Source organism: Maniola hyperantus, chromosome 19, assembly GCF_902806685.2.
Source record: "Maniola hyperantus chromosome 19, iAphHyp1.2, whole genome shotgun sequence".
Classification (NCBI taxonomy): domain Eukaryota; kingdom Metazoa; phylum Arthropoda; class Insecta; order Lepidoptera; family Nymphalidae; genus Maniola; species Maniola hyperantus.
This window is the reverse complement of record NC_048554.1, coordinates 10118275-10135416: the sequence shown is the minus strand read 5'-3', so window position 1 is coordinate 10135416 and position 17142 is coordinate 10118275. Positions and strand designations below refer to the sequence as shown.

At 37.4% G+C, this 17142-nt stretch overlaps 1 protein-coding gene across 2 annotated transcripts; it reads left to right on the top strand.

Moving 5' to 3' along the window:
- Nucleotides 1–4602: 4602 nt before the first annotated feature.
- Nucleotides 4603–13337, top strand: LOC117991090 (uncharacterized). 2 transcript variants are annotated; one of them, XM_034978637.2, is made up of 14 exons: nt 4603–4820; nt 4900–4981; nt 5706–5793; nt 6134–6233; nt 6318–6496; nt 7039–7246; nt 8004–8085; nt 8176–8266; nt 9085–9190; nt 10244–10337; nt 10897–10993; nt 11651–11789; nt 12015–12211; nt 12443–13337. In XM_034978637.2, exons 1-14 carry the CDS (start codon nt 4799–4801, stop codon nt 13247–13249), a joined length of 2292 nt encoding a protein of 763 aa, XP_034834528.1. In that variant the 5' UTR covers nt 4603–4798; the 3' UTR covers nt 13250–13337. The 2 variants fall into 2 exon arrangements, with proteins under 2 accessions (XP_034834528.1, XP_069361245.1); XM_069505144.1 differs by lacking the exons at nt 4603–4820; nt 4900–4981; nt 6134–6233.
- The last annotated feature ends 3805 nt before the right edge of the window (nt 13338–17142 follow it).

The following is a 17142-nucleotide window of genomic DNA, read 5'->3' as shown; positions in this document are numbered from 1 at the left end:
CGGGGGGGTGGCTATCCTATTTCGGAGCGGCATCTTTAAGTCAGTAACGATGGTAGACTGCGACAACACTAGATTATGTGCTATAAAAGCTGTGCTAGGAAACGAGCAAGCTATAATTATTTTTAGTATTTATATGCCAACGGACTCGCCTGAAAATATAGTTGAATTTACAAATTGTCTGAGTGAAATTAAGGCAGTAATTGAAAATAACGACGTGGAATCTGTTTACATGTTAGGTGACTTCAATTCTCATCCAAATCAGCCTTTTTGGAATGAGCTTTGTAGTTTTTGTTCAGACCAGACATGGATATGTGCAGATACTGATATTTTAGGTGTAAATTCAAATACATTTACATATAGGAGTGACATTAATGGCAGCCTGCGATGGCTGGACCACTGTATAGTGACGCAATCTGCTCGGTGGACTATTACTAAGGTTGCCATAGCTCATGATGTCTATTGGTCTGATCATCTGCCACTCATCATAGAGTGTGATCTCAACTTAGTCGTCACAAAAATATATGTGGATGACAACGTACCTAATAAAATATTATGGGGTCATAGAACGGACGAACAGATCAATAGGTATCATGGCGAATGTAATAGTAGGTTCAGGGGCATATGTTTTCCCGAGCTTTTTGTATCGTGTGATGGAAAAATATGCGCTGATCCGAGACACAGGCAGGGGCTAGACAGTATGTATGAAGATATAGTTGGCATCCTTTCCCTCGCCGCCACTGTGACATATGGGGGCTATAATACACGCAAAAAAGACCGTGTGGTGGGGTGGAATAAACACGTGCGGGATGCTCACCTTGAGGCTCGGTCGAAGTATCAAACTTGGTTGTTACACAGTAAACCTAGATCTGGCAGAATTTGGGATGAGATGTGCGAGTCTCGAAAAATCTTTAAAAGTAGGTTAAGGTGGTGTCAAAATCACCAAGACGAGATAAGAATGGACATAATCGCGTCTCACAGAAAAGCTAAAGATTTTTCTAAATTTTGGAAAGCAACCAACAAACTGAATGTTCGACCGAGCTTACCGGTGAGTGTTGCGGGCTGTGCCACGCAAAAAGAGATCGCGAATATGTTTCGGGATCACTTTAAGGTCTCATCACCGCTGGGGCCGTCGAGGGGGGTGGTTGATGGTGAGGTATGTGGTGACAAGGAGCTAATGCGTTTCTCAGCTAAGCAAGTCTCAGAAATGATAAACAAAATGACCAGGGGAAAATCACCTGGACACGACAGCCTCAGCATCGAACATCTGAAATACGCGGGCTTTCACTTACCAAGGGTGTTGTCGATGTTTTACTCGCTCTGTATTAGTCACACATATATCCCTTTGAGCATGATGAGAACTATAGTGGTCCCCATTGTTAAAAACAAGACGGGTGACATTTCTGACCGGTCTAATTATAGACCCATATCGCTTGCTACCATAGTTGCCAAGGTATTGGATAGTCTGATTGACAGAAAGCTCAGCGAGACGCTTCAATTTCATGACGCGCAGTTTGGATTTCGGCCTGGACTTTCTACGGAAACCGCGATATTAAGCCTGAAGCAGACTGTCCAATACTATACCAGTCGGAAGACGCCGGTGTACGCCTGTTTCCTTGATCTTTCCAAAGCTTTTGATTTAGTGTCATACGATGTGCTTTGGGAAAAGATGAAGCAAGCAGGCGTACAACCGGAGTTGCTTAGTATTATGCGATTTTGGTACGCAAACCAGTTAAACAGTGTTCGGTGGGGAAGGGAGCTCTCTGATCCGTACAGGTTGGAGTGCGGGGTGAGGCAGGGGGGGTTGACCTCGCCTAAGCTCTTCAACCTGTACGTGAACGAGCTGATCGTGGAACTCAGCAAAAAGCCAATCGGCTGCTGGATAGACAACGTCTGCGTAAATAATCTAAGCTATGCTGACGACATGGTGTTGTTGGGTCCCACGGCCGGCTCGATTAGAGAGCTGCTTCAATCCTGTGAGGAGTACGCTGCTAGACATGGGTTAGTATATAACGTGGCCAAAAGTGAATACCTGATCTTTAAGGCCCCCCGTAAGCAAGTGCAATACGAGCCTAGTATCGCGCTCAATGGTACTTTATTGAAACGTGTCACCAAGTTCAAATATCTAGGTCACTATGTTACGGAGGACCTTAAGGATCAGGCGGACATAGAACGAGAACGAAGAGCCTTAGCTGTAAGGTGTAATATGTTGGCCCGCAGGTTCGCCCGATGTAGTAAGGAAGCAAAAATTACGCTATTTAAAGCTTACTGTCAAACCTTCTACACGGGGGGCCTGTGGACTAACTACACTCAAAAGGCACTCGACACGCTGAGGGTGCAATACAACAATGGTTTCAGGATACTGTTGGGCTTGCCGCGGTTTTGTTCGGCGTCAGGCATGTTTGCAGAAGCACGAACGGATGATTTCTATGCCATAATAAGGAAAAGGACGTCATCCATCCTGGCAAGGCTGCGTTCGAGCTCCAACAGTATCCTGAATATGATGGCGGGAAAGCTGGATACGCCAATTCTCCAGCATTTCATTCAAGTTCTCGTCCGGTAAATACGCAGAGTATTGACCGGACGAGGGCTTGAAAGTGATCCCAAAGTCTAATTGTTTGCGCCCTATTATGATAGCTGTTGTAAAAATAAAATAATAATAAAATGTTTATACTAACATAGTTTTTAAGCATTATACTAACAAAATATACTAACATAGTTTTTTAAGCATTATATGTGTACTAACAAAATATGGGTCTTTGTTGCCTTATTAAATAAAGAATTAAATTAAATTAAAGAAACAAGGTAAAAGGAAAATCAAAATTGTAAGTAGAAGCACTGCAAAAAGCATAGAAAAACGTCAGCCAGCTACCAGACGCCAGTGGCTATTGGATTGGCCCACCATTGGCCAACTTCAATAACTTCAACACTAAGCTGCAACCATAGAACATATCTGTATTCTGTATGGACTGCAACCCCATCGACATAGGAATACGTACCGTAAAACGGGGTGAATAGGAACTGGGGTGTGAATAGGGACAAAACTGGGAATGAGATTTGAACGTAAAAATAATACCCAAAACAGCTTAGAATTTTGGTAGCATTGTTTTTCCCTATAGTAGAATATTTGATCTTTTATTTGGCAACACTGAACCAGACACAAATTGACATTAAAATAACGAAAGCGTCATTGCAAAAACGTTGTTCAAAACACGCTAAACCGTAGGTCTCAAAACTTTGTTTACTTTGACGCAGTACGAGAATAAAACAGTACAAAAACTATTAGAAATCATTAAACATTTATCTAAGAGGCGTCACAAAAGCAGATTTGTCTAAATGTTACATATTTTTCTGTAAAAAAGAAAAAATTGGAAACCAAGTGGTTTTGGCTTTGCCATGGGGATTATAGGTACGGGAAAGGGGTGGATAGGAACGCTATACTTACTGAATTGGAACGAATCAAGGTTAAATAGGAACAGTAAGGTTTATATAGGGACAGGGCTGTCACTTTAAATATTTAATTAAATTGTTCAAAAAAATTCTTCCTTCTTGTGTAGTCGACTAGTAAAATTTTGTTAAATGGCATTTTACTGTTTAATATTGATAAATAAATAAATAAATAAAAATATTTTTTATTCAATTAAACTTTTACAAGTATAGGTAACTACACTACTTGTAACAGTTTAATTAAATAAAAAATATTTTTATTTATTTATTTTTGAATCGTCAAACCACTGATTCGGAATGCCAGCAACCAGCAAGAAACTCGGCGGTTGCTTTTTTTTAAAGATTTGATACCTACTATGCCATGTATAATAACATATAGCCTATGTTACTTCTGAATAAAATAGCTATAGAATATGGTGAAAGAATTCTCAAAATCAGTCCAGTAATTTCAGAGTTTATCGATTACAAACAAACAAGTCTTCACTTTCCTAATCTAAATATATAAAAGGAAAAGGTGACTGACTGACTGATCTATCAACGTACAGCTCAAACTACTGGACAGATCGGGCTGAAATTTGGTATAAAGATAACTATTAAGACATAGGCATCCGCTAAGAAAGGATTTTTGAAAACTCAACCCCTAAGGGGTTGAAATAGGGGTTTGAAATTTGTGTCGGACGAAGTCGCGAGCATAAGCTAGTTTTGTAATATTAGAGGATAGACTAACTTGTGTTTGACAACCCTAACCTTTTTTCCCTATTCACCCCTTTGCCATTCCGTTACACCCCGGATCAAGTATAAATAGGGACAGCATATATTTTGATTAAAATATACCAGTAATTTATCATTATTTTATATTTTTTGGATGTTTCCTTAGAATTCTTACAACCGGAGATGCTTACAAACAGTTAAAGCATCATAATTTGTACCAAAACATCCGTAAATTTTAGTGCGAAGTTAGATTTCGTACCTATTCACCCCGTTTTACGGTAGTACCTACCTAGTAGGTACTTGCAAATTCTTTGTACAACCCATAGATTATCTACTGCATCCTGTGACTGCAATAGCTGCAACATCATACGATCATACGTCAACTGCACAGAGCAAGCACAGAGTACTTTTTACATATATCCACTGTTTCTCATTTTCCGTATGTAAAAAGTACTCTGTGTCATCAACAAAGTCAAAGTCTGCATCACAATTTGATCACAATTTTATTATATTTTATTTTTACTGTACATATACTATCGAATTAATATTTTTATGAGCTTTCTTATGCTCAATATAAGATTTATTCTAAGAAAGAATAATCAAAGATGATGCTAGTGTAATTAAAAGTGAAATATTTGTAAAAATGGAAGAAAAAAGTTTTATTTGTAAGATACAATTTTTGTAGTTTTTAATGCTTGTAAATTGATTTCCTGCTGTAATTCTCTGTTGTTGTGTTCATTAAAGGGACTCCAGATATAACGCAACGATTTTTCGAATTACGTTTCGAACATGAGTGGCTATTTAAACAAAAGAAACAGCCTTGGACGTGAGTAACCTTTAATAAAATGGTATTATAATTAAGTAAGAATAAATCTCTACAAGATCTCTGATCACATCGCATCACAATCACTGAAGCTTGGCGGGGAGTGGTGACCAAGTTAGTACCTACATAGCTAACGGATGGAAGAATTTAATTCTTACTTTTTATAGGTATTTTACCTTGAAAGTCATGCTAAGCATTTGTCCCGATTATTATCACAAAACTGTATAATAAACATGAAGAAAAGCCTTAGAGTAATTTCGTAAAATTGAATTACTCGCTTTTCAACTATTTGCATAGGTCAGAATCAGGATGGCAATCACTATGCTTTGGTAAACACTGGTTTATATTCTGTAATCACTGTATATTTTATTTTGTTATTAACTACGACATGGAAATCCTTATTTTATTTTATCTGATTGAGTAATGTTTAAATTTATGATTTCATAAATGTAATGAACAAGAATAATTTTAATGTAATTGTAATATTCTTTAACCATTTGCACACCAGGATCTGGTAGAATGTGTCAGGCAACTCAACTGATGTAACACCTACATGTACCCACATTCCAGCGAATAAATGTTTATTTATTATTATTTATTTATTTATTTGAAACATGTATATGTCAAATAAATTTAGCATAAGAAGCAAGACCTAGTTAAATAATAGGAAAATTATGCTATCTCTTGTTGAATATCCCTGTTATATATTATAAACTTTTTTTTGTAGGGAATTCCGTAAGATTCTTCTTGAGAATGGTTTTCCTGAAGAAATGACCATGAATCACATCAGAAAGAAGTGGTCTTACACTTATGATGTAAGTTTTCGTCTGTTCAAAATTATTTTATTTCATATGTTTTTTGATGACTTATGTATTTAAATTATACAAATACTGGCTATGATAACTTTGTCCGCATGGAATTTGATTTTCTAAAAATCCTGTGGGAACTCTTTGATTTTCCGGGATAGCCTATGTCCTTCCCTGTGATGTAAGCTAACTCTGTACCAAATTTTATCAAAATTGGTTGAACTGTTGGGCCGTGAAATGCTAGCAGACAGACAGACAGACACACTTTCTCATTTATAATATTAGTATGGATAAAATATAAAAATTGGTTAACTAAAAGAAATTTTAAATTTATTGTGTAATTTTTTAGTCATACAGATTAGCCAAAAAGACTAAAAATAAGGATTGGAAATACTATAAAATGTTTGATAAACATTTTGGCAAAAAAGTTTTAGATAAATATGAATCATGTAAGTCACATTATTAACTTAATTATGTAAGTAATTGTTTTAATTATTTTCTTTGTAAAAATTATACTAACCTGTTTTTTCAAGGGAATGATGAATGGAGATTAAAACTAATAATATGCATATCTGAGACAAAAGAAGTAAAACTCGATTTTCACAACATGTGGAGGACTGTGGAAAGAGCATTGAGATGTCAGGACTTGCCGCTAAATTGTTGTATTCAAGACCTGAAAGGACTGTGGCATTATATTAAAGTTACTTTTAATGTATGTAAGAACTCAATTTATCGTCGTAGTTTAAGCCAAGTACCTTACAAAACTTCATCATCATCATGATCAACCAATCACCGGCCCACTATTGAGAATTAGTCTCTTCTCAGAATGAGAAGGGTTCAGGCCATAGTCTTCCACGCTGGTCTAGTGCAGACTTCACACACCTTTGAGAACCCTATGGAATACTCTTAGGCATGCAGGTTACCTCACGATGTCTTCCTTCACAGTTAAAGCAAGTGATATTTAATTGCTTAAAAGTTAAAACGCACATAACTCTGAAAAGTTAGAGGTGCATACCCAAGATCAAACCTCCGACCTCCCGAATAGACGACGGACGTCTTAACCACTAGGCCGGAAGTGTTGAAGTTCATTTGTAATTATTCATATATATTTGTGTTTCATTTATTTATATTTTAGACAATAGAAACATTCACTCTTAAAAGAATGTATGATTTTTAGTTTATTTACTTTATCTTGATCTTTTTTGATAAAACCTTGTCTAATATTGAAAAATCATAATATTGCAATATTTTTAGAGAAAACATCGTCTAGTACTGAAACAGAGTTTGAACCCAGAAGACTGGCCGTTATACTCCACGATGTTAGATTACTACCAGAGGTTCGAGGCAGAGTACCTGGCGCGCCTCGAGAACATGCCCGCCGCGAGCCTCGCGACCATAGAGCTGAGGAAGAAACATGTACCCAAGGGTACGTTTAAACAGGATATTGAAGAGGATTTTCAATGTAAGTATTGTCGTCGCCAGCTTCTATGGTTCATTTATGGATGATGGATCCCCTCATTTCTGCACATAGAGAAGTCTTGGACTGTTTTATGAAAAGTATCTCAGCCCCTCAGCTCAGTTTACAAAACTAAAATGTATTGTACTATCCAACACACCTAGTTTCTCCTTTCACCAAAGGTTGCCTGGTTGAGATTGCTCTAAGCAATAAGGCCGCCTTTGCATACAATTGTTTTTAGTTTCTGTCTTTTTTGTCTTGTTTATCTCATGTTTAGTGTGTAATAAAGTCTACAGCTATCTATGCTGCTAAAAATATTTTCCCATATAAATTAATCTATTTTTATGTTATTAAATTTTGTCCTTTACTATTATTATAAATGCGAAAGTGTATTTGTTTGTTTGTTTATTGGTTGGTCCTCCAATCACGCCGCAACGGAGCAACAGATTGACGTGATATTTTGCATGGGTATATTTTAAAACCTGGAGAGTGACAGAGACTACTTTTTATCCCGGAAAATCAAAGAATTCCCACGAAATTTTTAAAAACCTAAATCCACGCGTAAGAAGTTGCGGGCATCAGCTAGTTAGTAATATGTGAAAAATAAATAAATAAAAATCATGATTTTATTTAATCATTCTATTTAATAATGAATTCTAGAGCCCCATGAACTACCGCTATACAAAACATCACATCATTTTATTACTACAGGATCCTTTATTTATCTTATTATTATTGAAAAATGCTGTGTTTTATTTTTCAGGGTCGAAGGACATAACAGAAACGTTTATACAGATCCGATTGCAGCACGATTGGCTATTTAGAGACAGGAAATGGGCGTGGAAGTGAGTTATTTTATTTACGATACCTATAATATATGATAACAAAAATGATATCCATTTTCTTTTTTAATCAATCAATAATTTTTTTTGCAGTAACCTTCGAAAGATAATGATAGAAGAGTACGGTTTCCCCCAAACGCTGAGCTCACGGGAGTTATCTAGGAAATGGGCTGCGACTTACGGCGTATGTACATTACATTTTTTTTTAAAGAATATTAGCCATGTTAAATGACTAATATTCCCCTTTCCTCTCCAATTAAGCGTCAGGCTTATGCTAGGAGTTAGTACGGCAATAGTGGCTTATTCCCAAGTTTTGAGGATTTATTTGGCGATCGAAAAATCAGCCTCATCTATTTAAAAACCAGCCAAGTGCGTGGCGGGCCACGCGCAGTGTAGGGTTCCGTGGTCACAATTAACCTCGAAAAACAGATATAACTCCTTAACCTGTGAACCCCACTTAGTCATGATAGTTTTCCTTTAAAATTGATTACACATACTACTGCTGTGAATCTTTTCACGTTCCTATATACTACCATTTGGATAAAGGGGGGGGGGGGGGGGGGGGGGACAGACACACTCGACTCTAATAAAAATAAGCACTTTAAAACATCATATATTTTTACAAACGGATCTAGAAATCGAGACAGTACCCACAGTATTATTAAAAGACCTATTCAACGATACCCCACACTATGGGGTAGATGAGAAAAAAAAATCATCCCCACTTTACATGTAAGGGAGCTACCCTAAAAAAATATTTATCACAATTTTATTTCACCACTTTGCCAAATTACAGGTTTCTAGCACTAATAGTCTCTGAGATTAACCGAGGACGGACGGACATTGCGAAACTATAAGGGTTCCTTGTTTACAACGGAACCCTAAAAACGGGATTGTCCCATCATCATCATCATAGTCATTGGCATTTGAGAAAAGTCTGATTTATTGTTTGAAAAATGTGTGTTATACACTTATACTTAGGCATTTTTAATTTTGTTTTAGGAATACCAAAAAGCGAAGGCGACCAACAACAAATCATGGGTGTACTATAACTTACTAGAATTATACCTTGGAGAAGGAAGCTTAAGTCTAAATCCTATGGTTGGCTGTGAGTATATTTTATTGACACTTGAGTGAATATTCTCGTGTATTTCTACATCATTATGTATTATAATACTAGTTAATAGTTAATGAGTCAATGGCACCGATTCCTTTGTCTTTCTAATTTTAGAGTATTCGCATTCTCTTCTTACTAATGTAATATGAAAACGACAGACGCAGTTTGACAGTTCTAAATTTAATTTTTAGATGGTAAAACCCGTGATTTCAGCGCGCAGTCGCGAACCTACTGTTTAAATTTGTATTGTGCACTAAAATTTAGAGTCTTTAAATGTGAAAGTCATGTTCCGTTCCTTTTTTAGCAGTAGTAAAAAGAAAAGGATGCAGATACTCTAAATTTAGTTTAGAGAGAGACTAGAGAATCGGGGCCAATGTTTCACAAAGTTAAATTGAGTGAAATCTCTACATCGTATTTCTCTCTCATTTTTTACGGTCGTTATCCCTTACATTAATCACATTGTGGCTTTTCTAGGGCTCTTTCCATCAAACTAATATTATTATTATTAAAGAAAGAGTGCAAATTTTGTGAGATTGTGTGTCTATGGAGGGTAATCTCTAGAACTACTTCACCATTTGATAGGTAGATACATTATTTCAGATGGATATACGCTTCTTCTACTACTTTAGGGCAATGCTGGTTCTTGAATATCCTGTATCACTTCGACCGTCTCCGATCCATTGTGTTCACCTCCATCATAGGCTTAGGCATAGGCTTCATATTATGTATATTGTATATATAGATATAAAAAATCATACCCGAGCAAATCTGGGCGTACCAGCTAGTTAAAGAGAAAGCCATAATATAATTTCAGAGCCTCAATAGCTCAACCGGTATAGGAGTGGACCGAAAACCGAAAGGTCGACGGTTCAAACCCCGCCCGTTGGACTATTGTCGTACCTACTCCTAGCACAAGCCTGGCGCTTAGTTGGAGAGGAAAGGGGAATATTAGTCATTTAACATGGCTAATATTCTTTGTAAAAAAAAAATTGTTGCAAAAATGTTTGGATTGAGTGTCAATGACAAAATTGTTTCTTTACGCAGGGCAAGAGGAATGGGTACAAAATTTGATCAGCGCTAGAACAGATTTGGAGCACTTGTTCAGATTTTCCGACAAATATATTCAACAGGGGTGGCGGTAAGTCTTATAATATTTTACTAGCTTATGCCCGCGACTTCGACCGGTTAAATTTTCAAAAATACTTTCTTAGCGGATGTCTACGTCATAATACCAATCTGCATGCCTTTCAGCCCGATCCGTCCAGTAGTTTATGCTGTGCGTTGATATATCAGTCGGTCAGTCGGCTTTTTCTTTAAAATAAAATAAAATAAAAATCTTTTTTATTCAAGTAAACTTTCACAAGTGCTTTCGAATCGTCGGATGCATCTACCACTGGTTCGGAATGCCTTTCCTACCGAGAAGAACCAGCAAAAAACTCGGCGGTTGCTCTTTTCAAATATTTTATATACATACTCTTTTATTTTCCGGGATGTCACTCTCCAGGTGATCTATACTATACCCATACAAAAAATCACGTCAATCCGTTGCACCGTTGCGACGTGATTGAAGGACAAACCAACAAAGCAACAAACCAATAAACCAACAAACAAACACACTTTCGCATTTATGGTAAGGGTACTGAATAACGGTACTGATGCTATGTGCCACGGAAATTAAAAATGATTTGTTATTACAGGGAGGTTGAAAAAAGACTGAGAACTGTTGGTATTCCTATTGACCACAGTTTGTTGGACATTGAGGACATTTGGCTACATTTACTGAGAACTTTCAGGGTAAGCTGGACACCAAAACCAACATCTCTATTACATTTTTTTTAAATAATAATAATAATAAATATGCTTTATTGTTTTCATTATTGCTAGTAACTAGTATGTACAATGTTATATCTAATATACCTCACATTAAGCATTCCTTCACATTAAATCTCTCTTTAAATGTACCTACTAAGTTTTAGCATTCCAAGACTCTTTCCCCGAAATCGTTTTTAAATTAGCCCAAAATTCATTAAATAATTGTTTAATACTAGCTTATGCTCGCGACTTAGTCCGCGTAGGCAACACTAATTCCAACCCTCTTTTTTACCCCCCTTAGGGCTTGAAGTTTCAAAAATCCTTTCTTAGCGTATGTCTACATCATAATAGCTATCTGTATGCCAAATTTCAGCCCGATCTGTACATTCTAAAACAGATTTTTATGCATAGTAGTTTTTGATTTATTGTGCAAAATGTTTAAATAATATGACTGTAGTACGGAGCTCTCGATGCGCGAGTCTGACTCGCACTTGACCGGTTTTTTTTAAAGTGGGCTGGTCTTGTGGCAGAGTTACTTAAGTAAAATCTACCTTCCGAACCTGTACTTGACGTTTTAAAGCGTATAAAGAAGGCCTATGTGCACAAAACGAAATAAGTAGAGTTATATCCCTTTTGCAGTGGAAAAGAAAATTCGCTAACAAAGGCATACTAAACGAGCAGTGGCCATACTTCGACGCAATGGCCAAGTACATGGAAACGCATGAACTGCACCAAATCAAACAACAGAAGCAAGATGACTATGAAGATGGGGCTTTGGGTATGTAGTTTTATCATTTACATAATCTTCGATTGTATAATATGCTTTTTCAGGAGCATAATTTTAATAGATTTTTTAAACTTGTGTAAAGGCAAGTCCAAAATTGATTGCGGAATTTTGTCGTCCGTCCACCTAGTAGGGGTTTTCCAACGATGCGCTTTCCACGTTACCACGTTTCAGTTGCGACGTTGGGGGAATGTAATAATTGACTCCCTCGTTTTACAGATGACGATATTGAAGATGACATGAAGTTATTTGACTTGAAACAGAGGTTAACACTCGTCAAACCGAAGTTTGAAGTCTTGGACGCCAACGTGTGTCGATGTTGTTCCAACGAGGACGGCGTTGTCGGTATTTACGACCAGAAGAACGAGGGTGAGGTCGATTTGGCGCACAAGTTGAAGATTATCTGTGGTATTGAGGTAAGTTGAACGTGAAACAGAGCTTAACACTCGTCAAACCGAAGTTTGAAGTCTTGGACGCCAATGTGTGTCGATGTAGTCCCAATGAAGATGGCGTTGTCGGTATTTACGACCAAAAAGTCGTACGAGGGTAAGGTCGTTTTGGCGCACAAGTTAAAAACAAAACCATAGTAAAGGTTTTACTTTTATCTATCGTAAATACCTATTCTCTTAATTATTATATTGTTACAGGTTGACCAATCCGACACCCTGCCGTCACAGATTTGTCTAAACTGCCTTCGAGAGTTAGAAAACGCTTATAAATTCCGACGAAAATGTCAAGAAATGGACAAAATGTTCAGGGACCAAGCTAGTCAAGTGAAAATGGAATCACACCCAAACTATCATCACAATGATAATAATGACGAAAGAGACAGCGGACACGATGCAATAGAGTTTGAAATAGACGCGAACTACGACGACCAACCAACCGAACTGACAGAAGTTAAAACACGTATTATAAAATTAAGTCAAACGAAAAAACAAAAACCTTCAATCAAAAGAGAGAGTAAGAAAATTTTGAAACGGAACAGAGTCCGAAAACCTAGATACGAATATTGGAAGATTTGCGAAGTATGCGGCAAAAATACGAGGAATTTAGTCACCCATATGGAATCTCACTCGAACGACAAGATTTACTCGTGCGAGATTTGCCAGAAGAAATTCAAGTTCAAAAGCGGTGTTATTTTACACAAAGCGATTCACGCGACCACGCCAAAGAAAACTTGTGAAGTTTGCGGGAAAAACTTCTTCATTATGGCGCAATATCGGAAACATTACGCTATACACGCAAACGAGAGGAAACACGCATGCGAGACTTGCGGGAAGCGGTTCAATTCCTTGGACATTCTCAGAGTCCATAATAGATCCCATACAGATGAACGGCCTTTCACATGTTCCGAATGCGGCAAAACATTTAGAACTTCGGGCTGTGTGTCACGACACAGGAGAATAGTTCACAGAAATATTAAAGTTCAAAAAGTCGAACAGAAATTATAATTGTTGTTCTAGTGTGTATTTGACCTCGTTATCGGCTCTGAATTATTTATTAAAGCACATTATCTCTTTGACGGTGTCTATCGTTGTATACACGTCTTTTATTTCTTTCTTTCGCAACGGGTTTTGTTTATAAGCTGTAATTTTCGGGGTTTCCCTTATCAGTTTGTCGGGTAATTTGTCAGATATATCAATAAGTTATTCAAAGTTTTAGTGCATTAATGATAATGTAAAAAATAAAGCAAAAAAATCGTGGTATACGGATATTTTTCATAATCTTGTCCATAATCACACCAGCGAGAAGTTGATGATGCAGCGTAAGGTGGAAATATACCCTATCCTTACATCTGTTCGGATCTTATGAACTGTTCCCAATTCAAATGGTTTCTAATTTGTTTTACAAAAAATCGGTCCATAATTGACGAATTAATCGCGTAACAAACATACAAAAAATAAAACATACAGTCGAATTGAGAACCTTCTCCTTTTTTTGAAGTCGGTTAGATACCGAACTACATAGATTCGAACGCACGAGTTACTACCTCAGGAACACAGATCAGTGACGAAAGACGCAAAGGTTCGCATTTTAATGTTAATTTCTATTCTGTGGAACATTTGCATGACAATAGCCTTCCTTATTCGGTAACTTATCTTACGAAACTGAAAATCTGCATTTAAATATCGCAAAACGGTAAAACTAGTTTAAGTAAGTAGATGCTAAAAAGTTAGACTTTTACAGTTGTGGGCGTTTATGTAGGAGAAAATAATATATTAAGCTTACTCATTGAACTTTCTAAGTTTCTAGACTTTTAAAGACCCAAAGGTCGACGTCATCATTTATAGGTATTGCAAAATGTCGCGGAAAAGTAGACTTTCTAACACGAAACTGATTCGCAAACTCTTGTTCTTCGGCGAATCTTGCAAGATATATTATGTATAACGCGTAAAATTTAACTTCTCACGCGCTATTTTAACTTTATGACAAACTTCGTGTCAAAAGTACGATTTTAATCCATAATTTACTGTTTAATAAAACTGATCATTTTAAGGTGACCCGTACTTTTACAGTTGACCCATAAGAGTTAAAATGGTGCGTGAGGAGTCATTTTTTACGGACTATACGTATTTTTTTATGTTTTTTACTCAGATACCTACTAGTTAGCCCTTCATTGTGATGTGATGTAACTTGGTGGTAAATGATGCAGTCTGATGGAAGCTAGCTAACTTGCAAGAGGCATGACAGTTTTATTATAAACCTAGGTTTCTATACGGCACAAATCTAAATCGCTTAGCGGCGGCTTGGCTTTGCTAGGCTACCACCAAAACCCGACCAGACCAGAGACGATTTAAAAATATTATTTATATCCTGAATTATAGGTTGTTTCTATCCCAGTCTATCACTACAGCAATGGTAAGTAATTTGGAATGAATAATTTTTTTAAATTTTTTTTCGTTTGCGAAAAGTTCCAATATAACACAGAACAAGTTAATACGGGTAAGTCGGCTTGCTAATTTTCGGCATTTCAGCGACACAAACAGCTAAGCAGACTAGACAGACGGACTGGAGGACTGCAATCCGCGTATACAGTAGTCGTGCAGTTCTTGTACCTACGGGCACATTGTGAACTGCACGCTTACTGCACAGTCAGTTGGTAGTTGCAAAGCCGTTATGTCAACTGCATTCCAACTGCGATTTTGCAGTGCCTCTGTCTAGACCCCCGCTTCAAACTGCGGCTGCATAGCGAAATAGAGTACGCGACAGGTCGAGATGCCAACTGGGGTGGTAATACCCCGCACAGCATCCGCGCGGGCGAGCGCAGGTGACGTGCGAGAATATAGGGCGTCCTTCCCGATTGCCATCTCAACCTATCGCGTACTAAGTATACCTACTTACTTTTCATTGTCATACACGAGACCGCACGGCCACGCCGTGACTGGTCGAGCCAGTCGAAACTACGCCACGGCAAATGCAAAACAATTGCTCTGGCGTAGTTTCTATATTATAATTAGGTACTCTTCAATTTCAACTGATCCAGTGGAAACGACTATTCGAGCAGTTGGCAATGACTGCTCGAGCTGCCCGTGTATGGCAGTTAAAGTGTCGACCATAACCGCTGCTAATGAATGCGTCATCTACGATACGCCGCCAGTCGCCACACTATCTGCATTGTTAGCTTAACCGAATTTGTAAGAGCAATGTCCTTTGTATTGTCTGATGACTGATCGAGTGTTTGGATTAGGCTGCTCGTAAGTATAACCATTTATCCATCCAAACGCATATTAATTTATTCCGTTTGTCTGAACTATAAAAAGTCGTAGAAAGATTTTCCCGAGAAAGGTTTGTTGGTTTGTCCTTCAATTACGTCGCAACGGTGCAACCGATTGACGTGATTGTTTGCATGGTAAAGACCTGGAGAGAGACGTAGGCTACTTTTTATCCCGGAAAATCAAAGAGTTCCCACGGGATTTTAAAAAAACCTAATTCCACGCGGACGAAGTTGCGGGCATCAGCTAGTTAGGTATGTTTTTTTTAGCAGCTGTGAGATAGAAAGTTGCTTTGCTGTATGATTAGTTGACTAGGTATCTGACAATGTAAGAATTCCCTTAACTTCATGTCTTATCTTATCGAGTGATGATTCTGATTCGGATTACGCTGTTTACATCATCTTCATCAATCCATCGTTGGCTGACTACTGAGCACGAATCTCATCTCAGAATTTGGCCAATAGTCCTCCACGCTGGCCAGACTTCACACACTTGAGTATATTATGGAGAACACTCAGGCATCCTGGTTTTCCCACGATGTTATCCTTAGCCGTTAAAGCAAGTGATATTTAGATAATAGCTTAAAACGCACATATCTCCGAAAGTTAGAGGCGCGTGCCCGGGATCGAACCGCCGACCCCCAGAGTAGGAGGTCGATGTCTAAACCACTAAGCTATCACCGCTTTTTGGCTCCATAATCATCTGAAATTCAGAACTTCACAGATAGTCCAAGAGACAATGTCTCTAGAAGAATCAGCTGTTCACCCACAAAATAGCTCAAGTGACTCGTGAATAATTAAAAGTGATTTTTTTTTAGTTGGTTCGTAGGTATGTAAGAAGGTATTGCGTACCTACCTATTGCGAATATTTTATTTGGTGCACATAATAGCGAATAAAACAATTTAATACAGCTGATTTACCTACTTGTTATACCTACCTACTTATTTTGTGACATAATTTTTTTATATTTTTATATTATAGATTTACATATTATTTAACTACTTACCTACCTACCTATTGTTTTTTTGTGAGTTTGTTTATTTGTTCGTATTTCAAAGATAAACTAGTGACACTATTTCATTGAGTCTGATTTATTGAGGTTTTCGCTGTTTGAATGTCATGTTATTCTTAACAATTGAAGTAGGGTTTATCTAAATGAGTTCAACTATGCTGCGATAAGCTCCGTACCTATAGATACATAAATAGAAAAGTAGTCGTTTTGCATGTATATTTTTCAATAGATACTCCGCCATGTCTCGGGTAAAATGCATAATACCTACTTAATTGAAATTTTAATTTTGATTTGTCCTTTAATCACGACATGGTCAAAGACCTAGCGAGTGACATAGCTGGCTAGTTCCCAGGAAATCAAAGAGTTCCCATGGAATTTTTAAAAACCTATAAATGCACTCATACAAAGTCAGAAGCATCAGCTAGTCTGCAATGTTTTTATTTTTATGCAGGTACTTTTTATCCGTCAGCGATCCGTCATGTTCTAAATAGAAGCGAAACTCCTGCTGGGTTAATCATCGAGGTTTTTCTTCCCTAGGTAGGTACCTAGATACAGTTTATTTAAATAAAAAACTTGCTAGTCCGAACGCAATCCATTTTAAACGTAACCTGACACTCGA

What these genes read in the sequence shown, in the direction of transcription:
- LOC117991090 (XM_034978637.2), top strand. Translation starts at nt 4,799, where the DNA reads ATGGAAGAAAAAAGTTTTATTT. An exon ending in TCTAAATCCTATGGTTGGCT is followed by an intron (nt 9,191 to 10,243) that starts GTGAGTATATTT and finishes TTCTTTACGCAG; the next exon opens with GGCAAGAGGAATGGGTACAA. An exon ending in CTATGAAGATGGGGCTTTGG is followed by an intron (nt 11,790 to 12,014) that starts GTATGTAGTTTT and finishes CTCGTTTTACAG; the next exon opens with ATGACGATATTGAAGATGAC.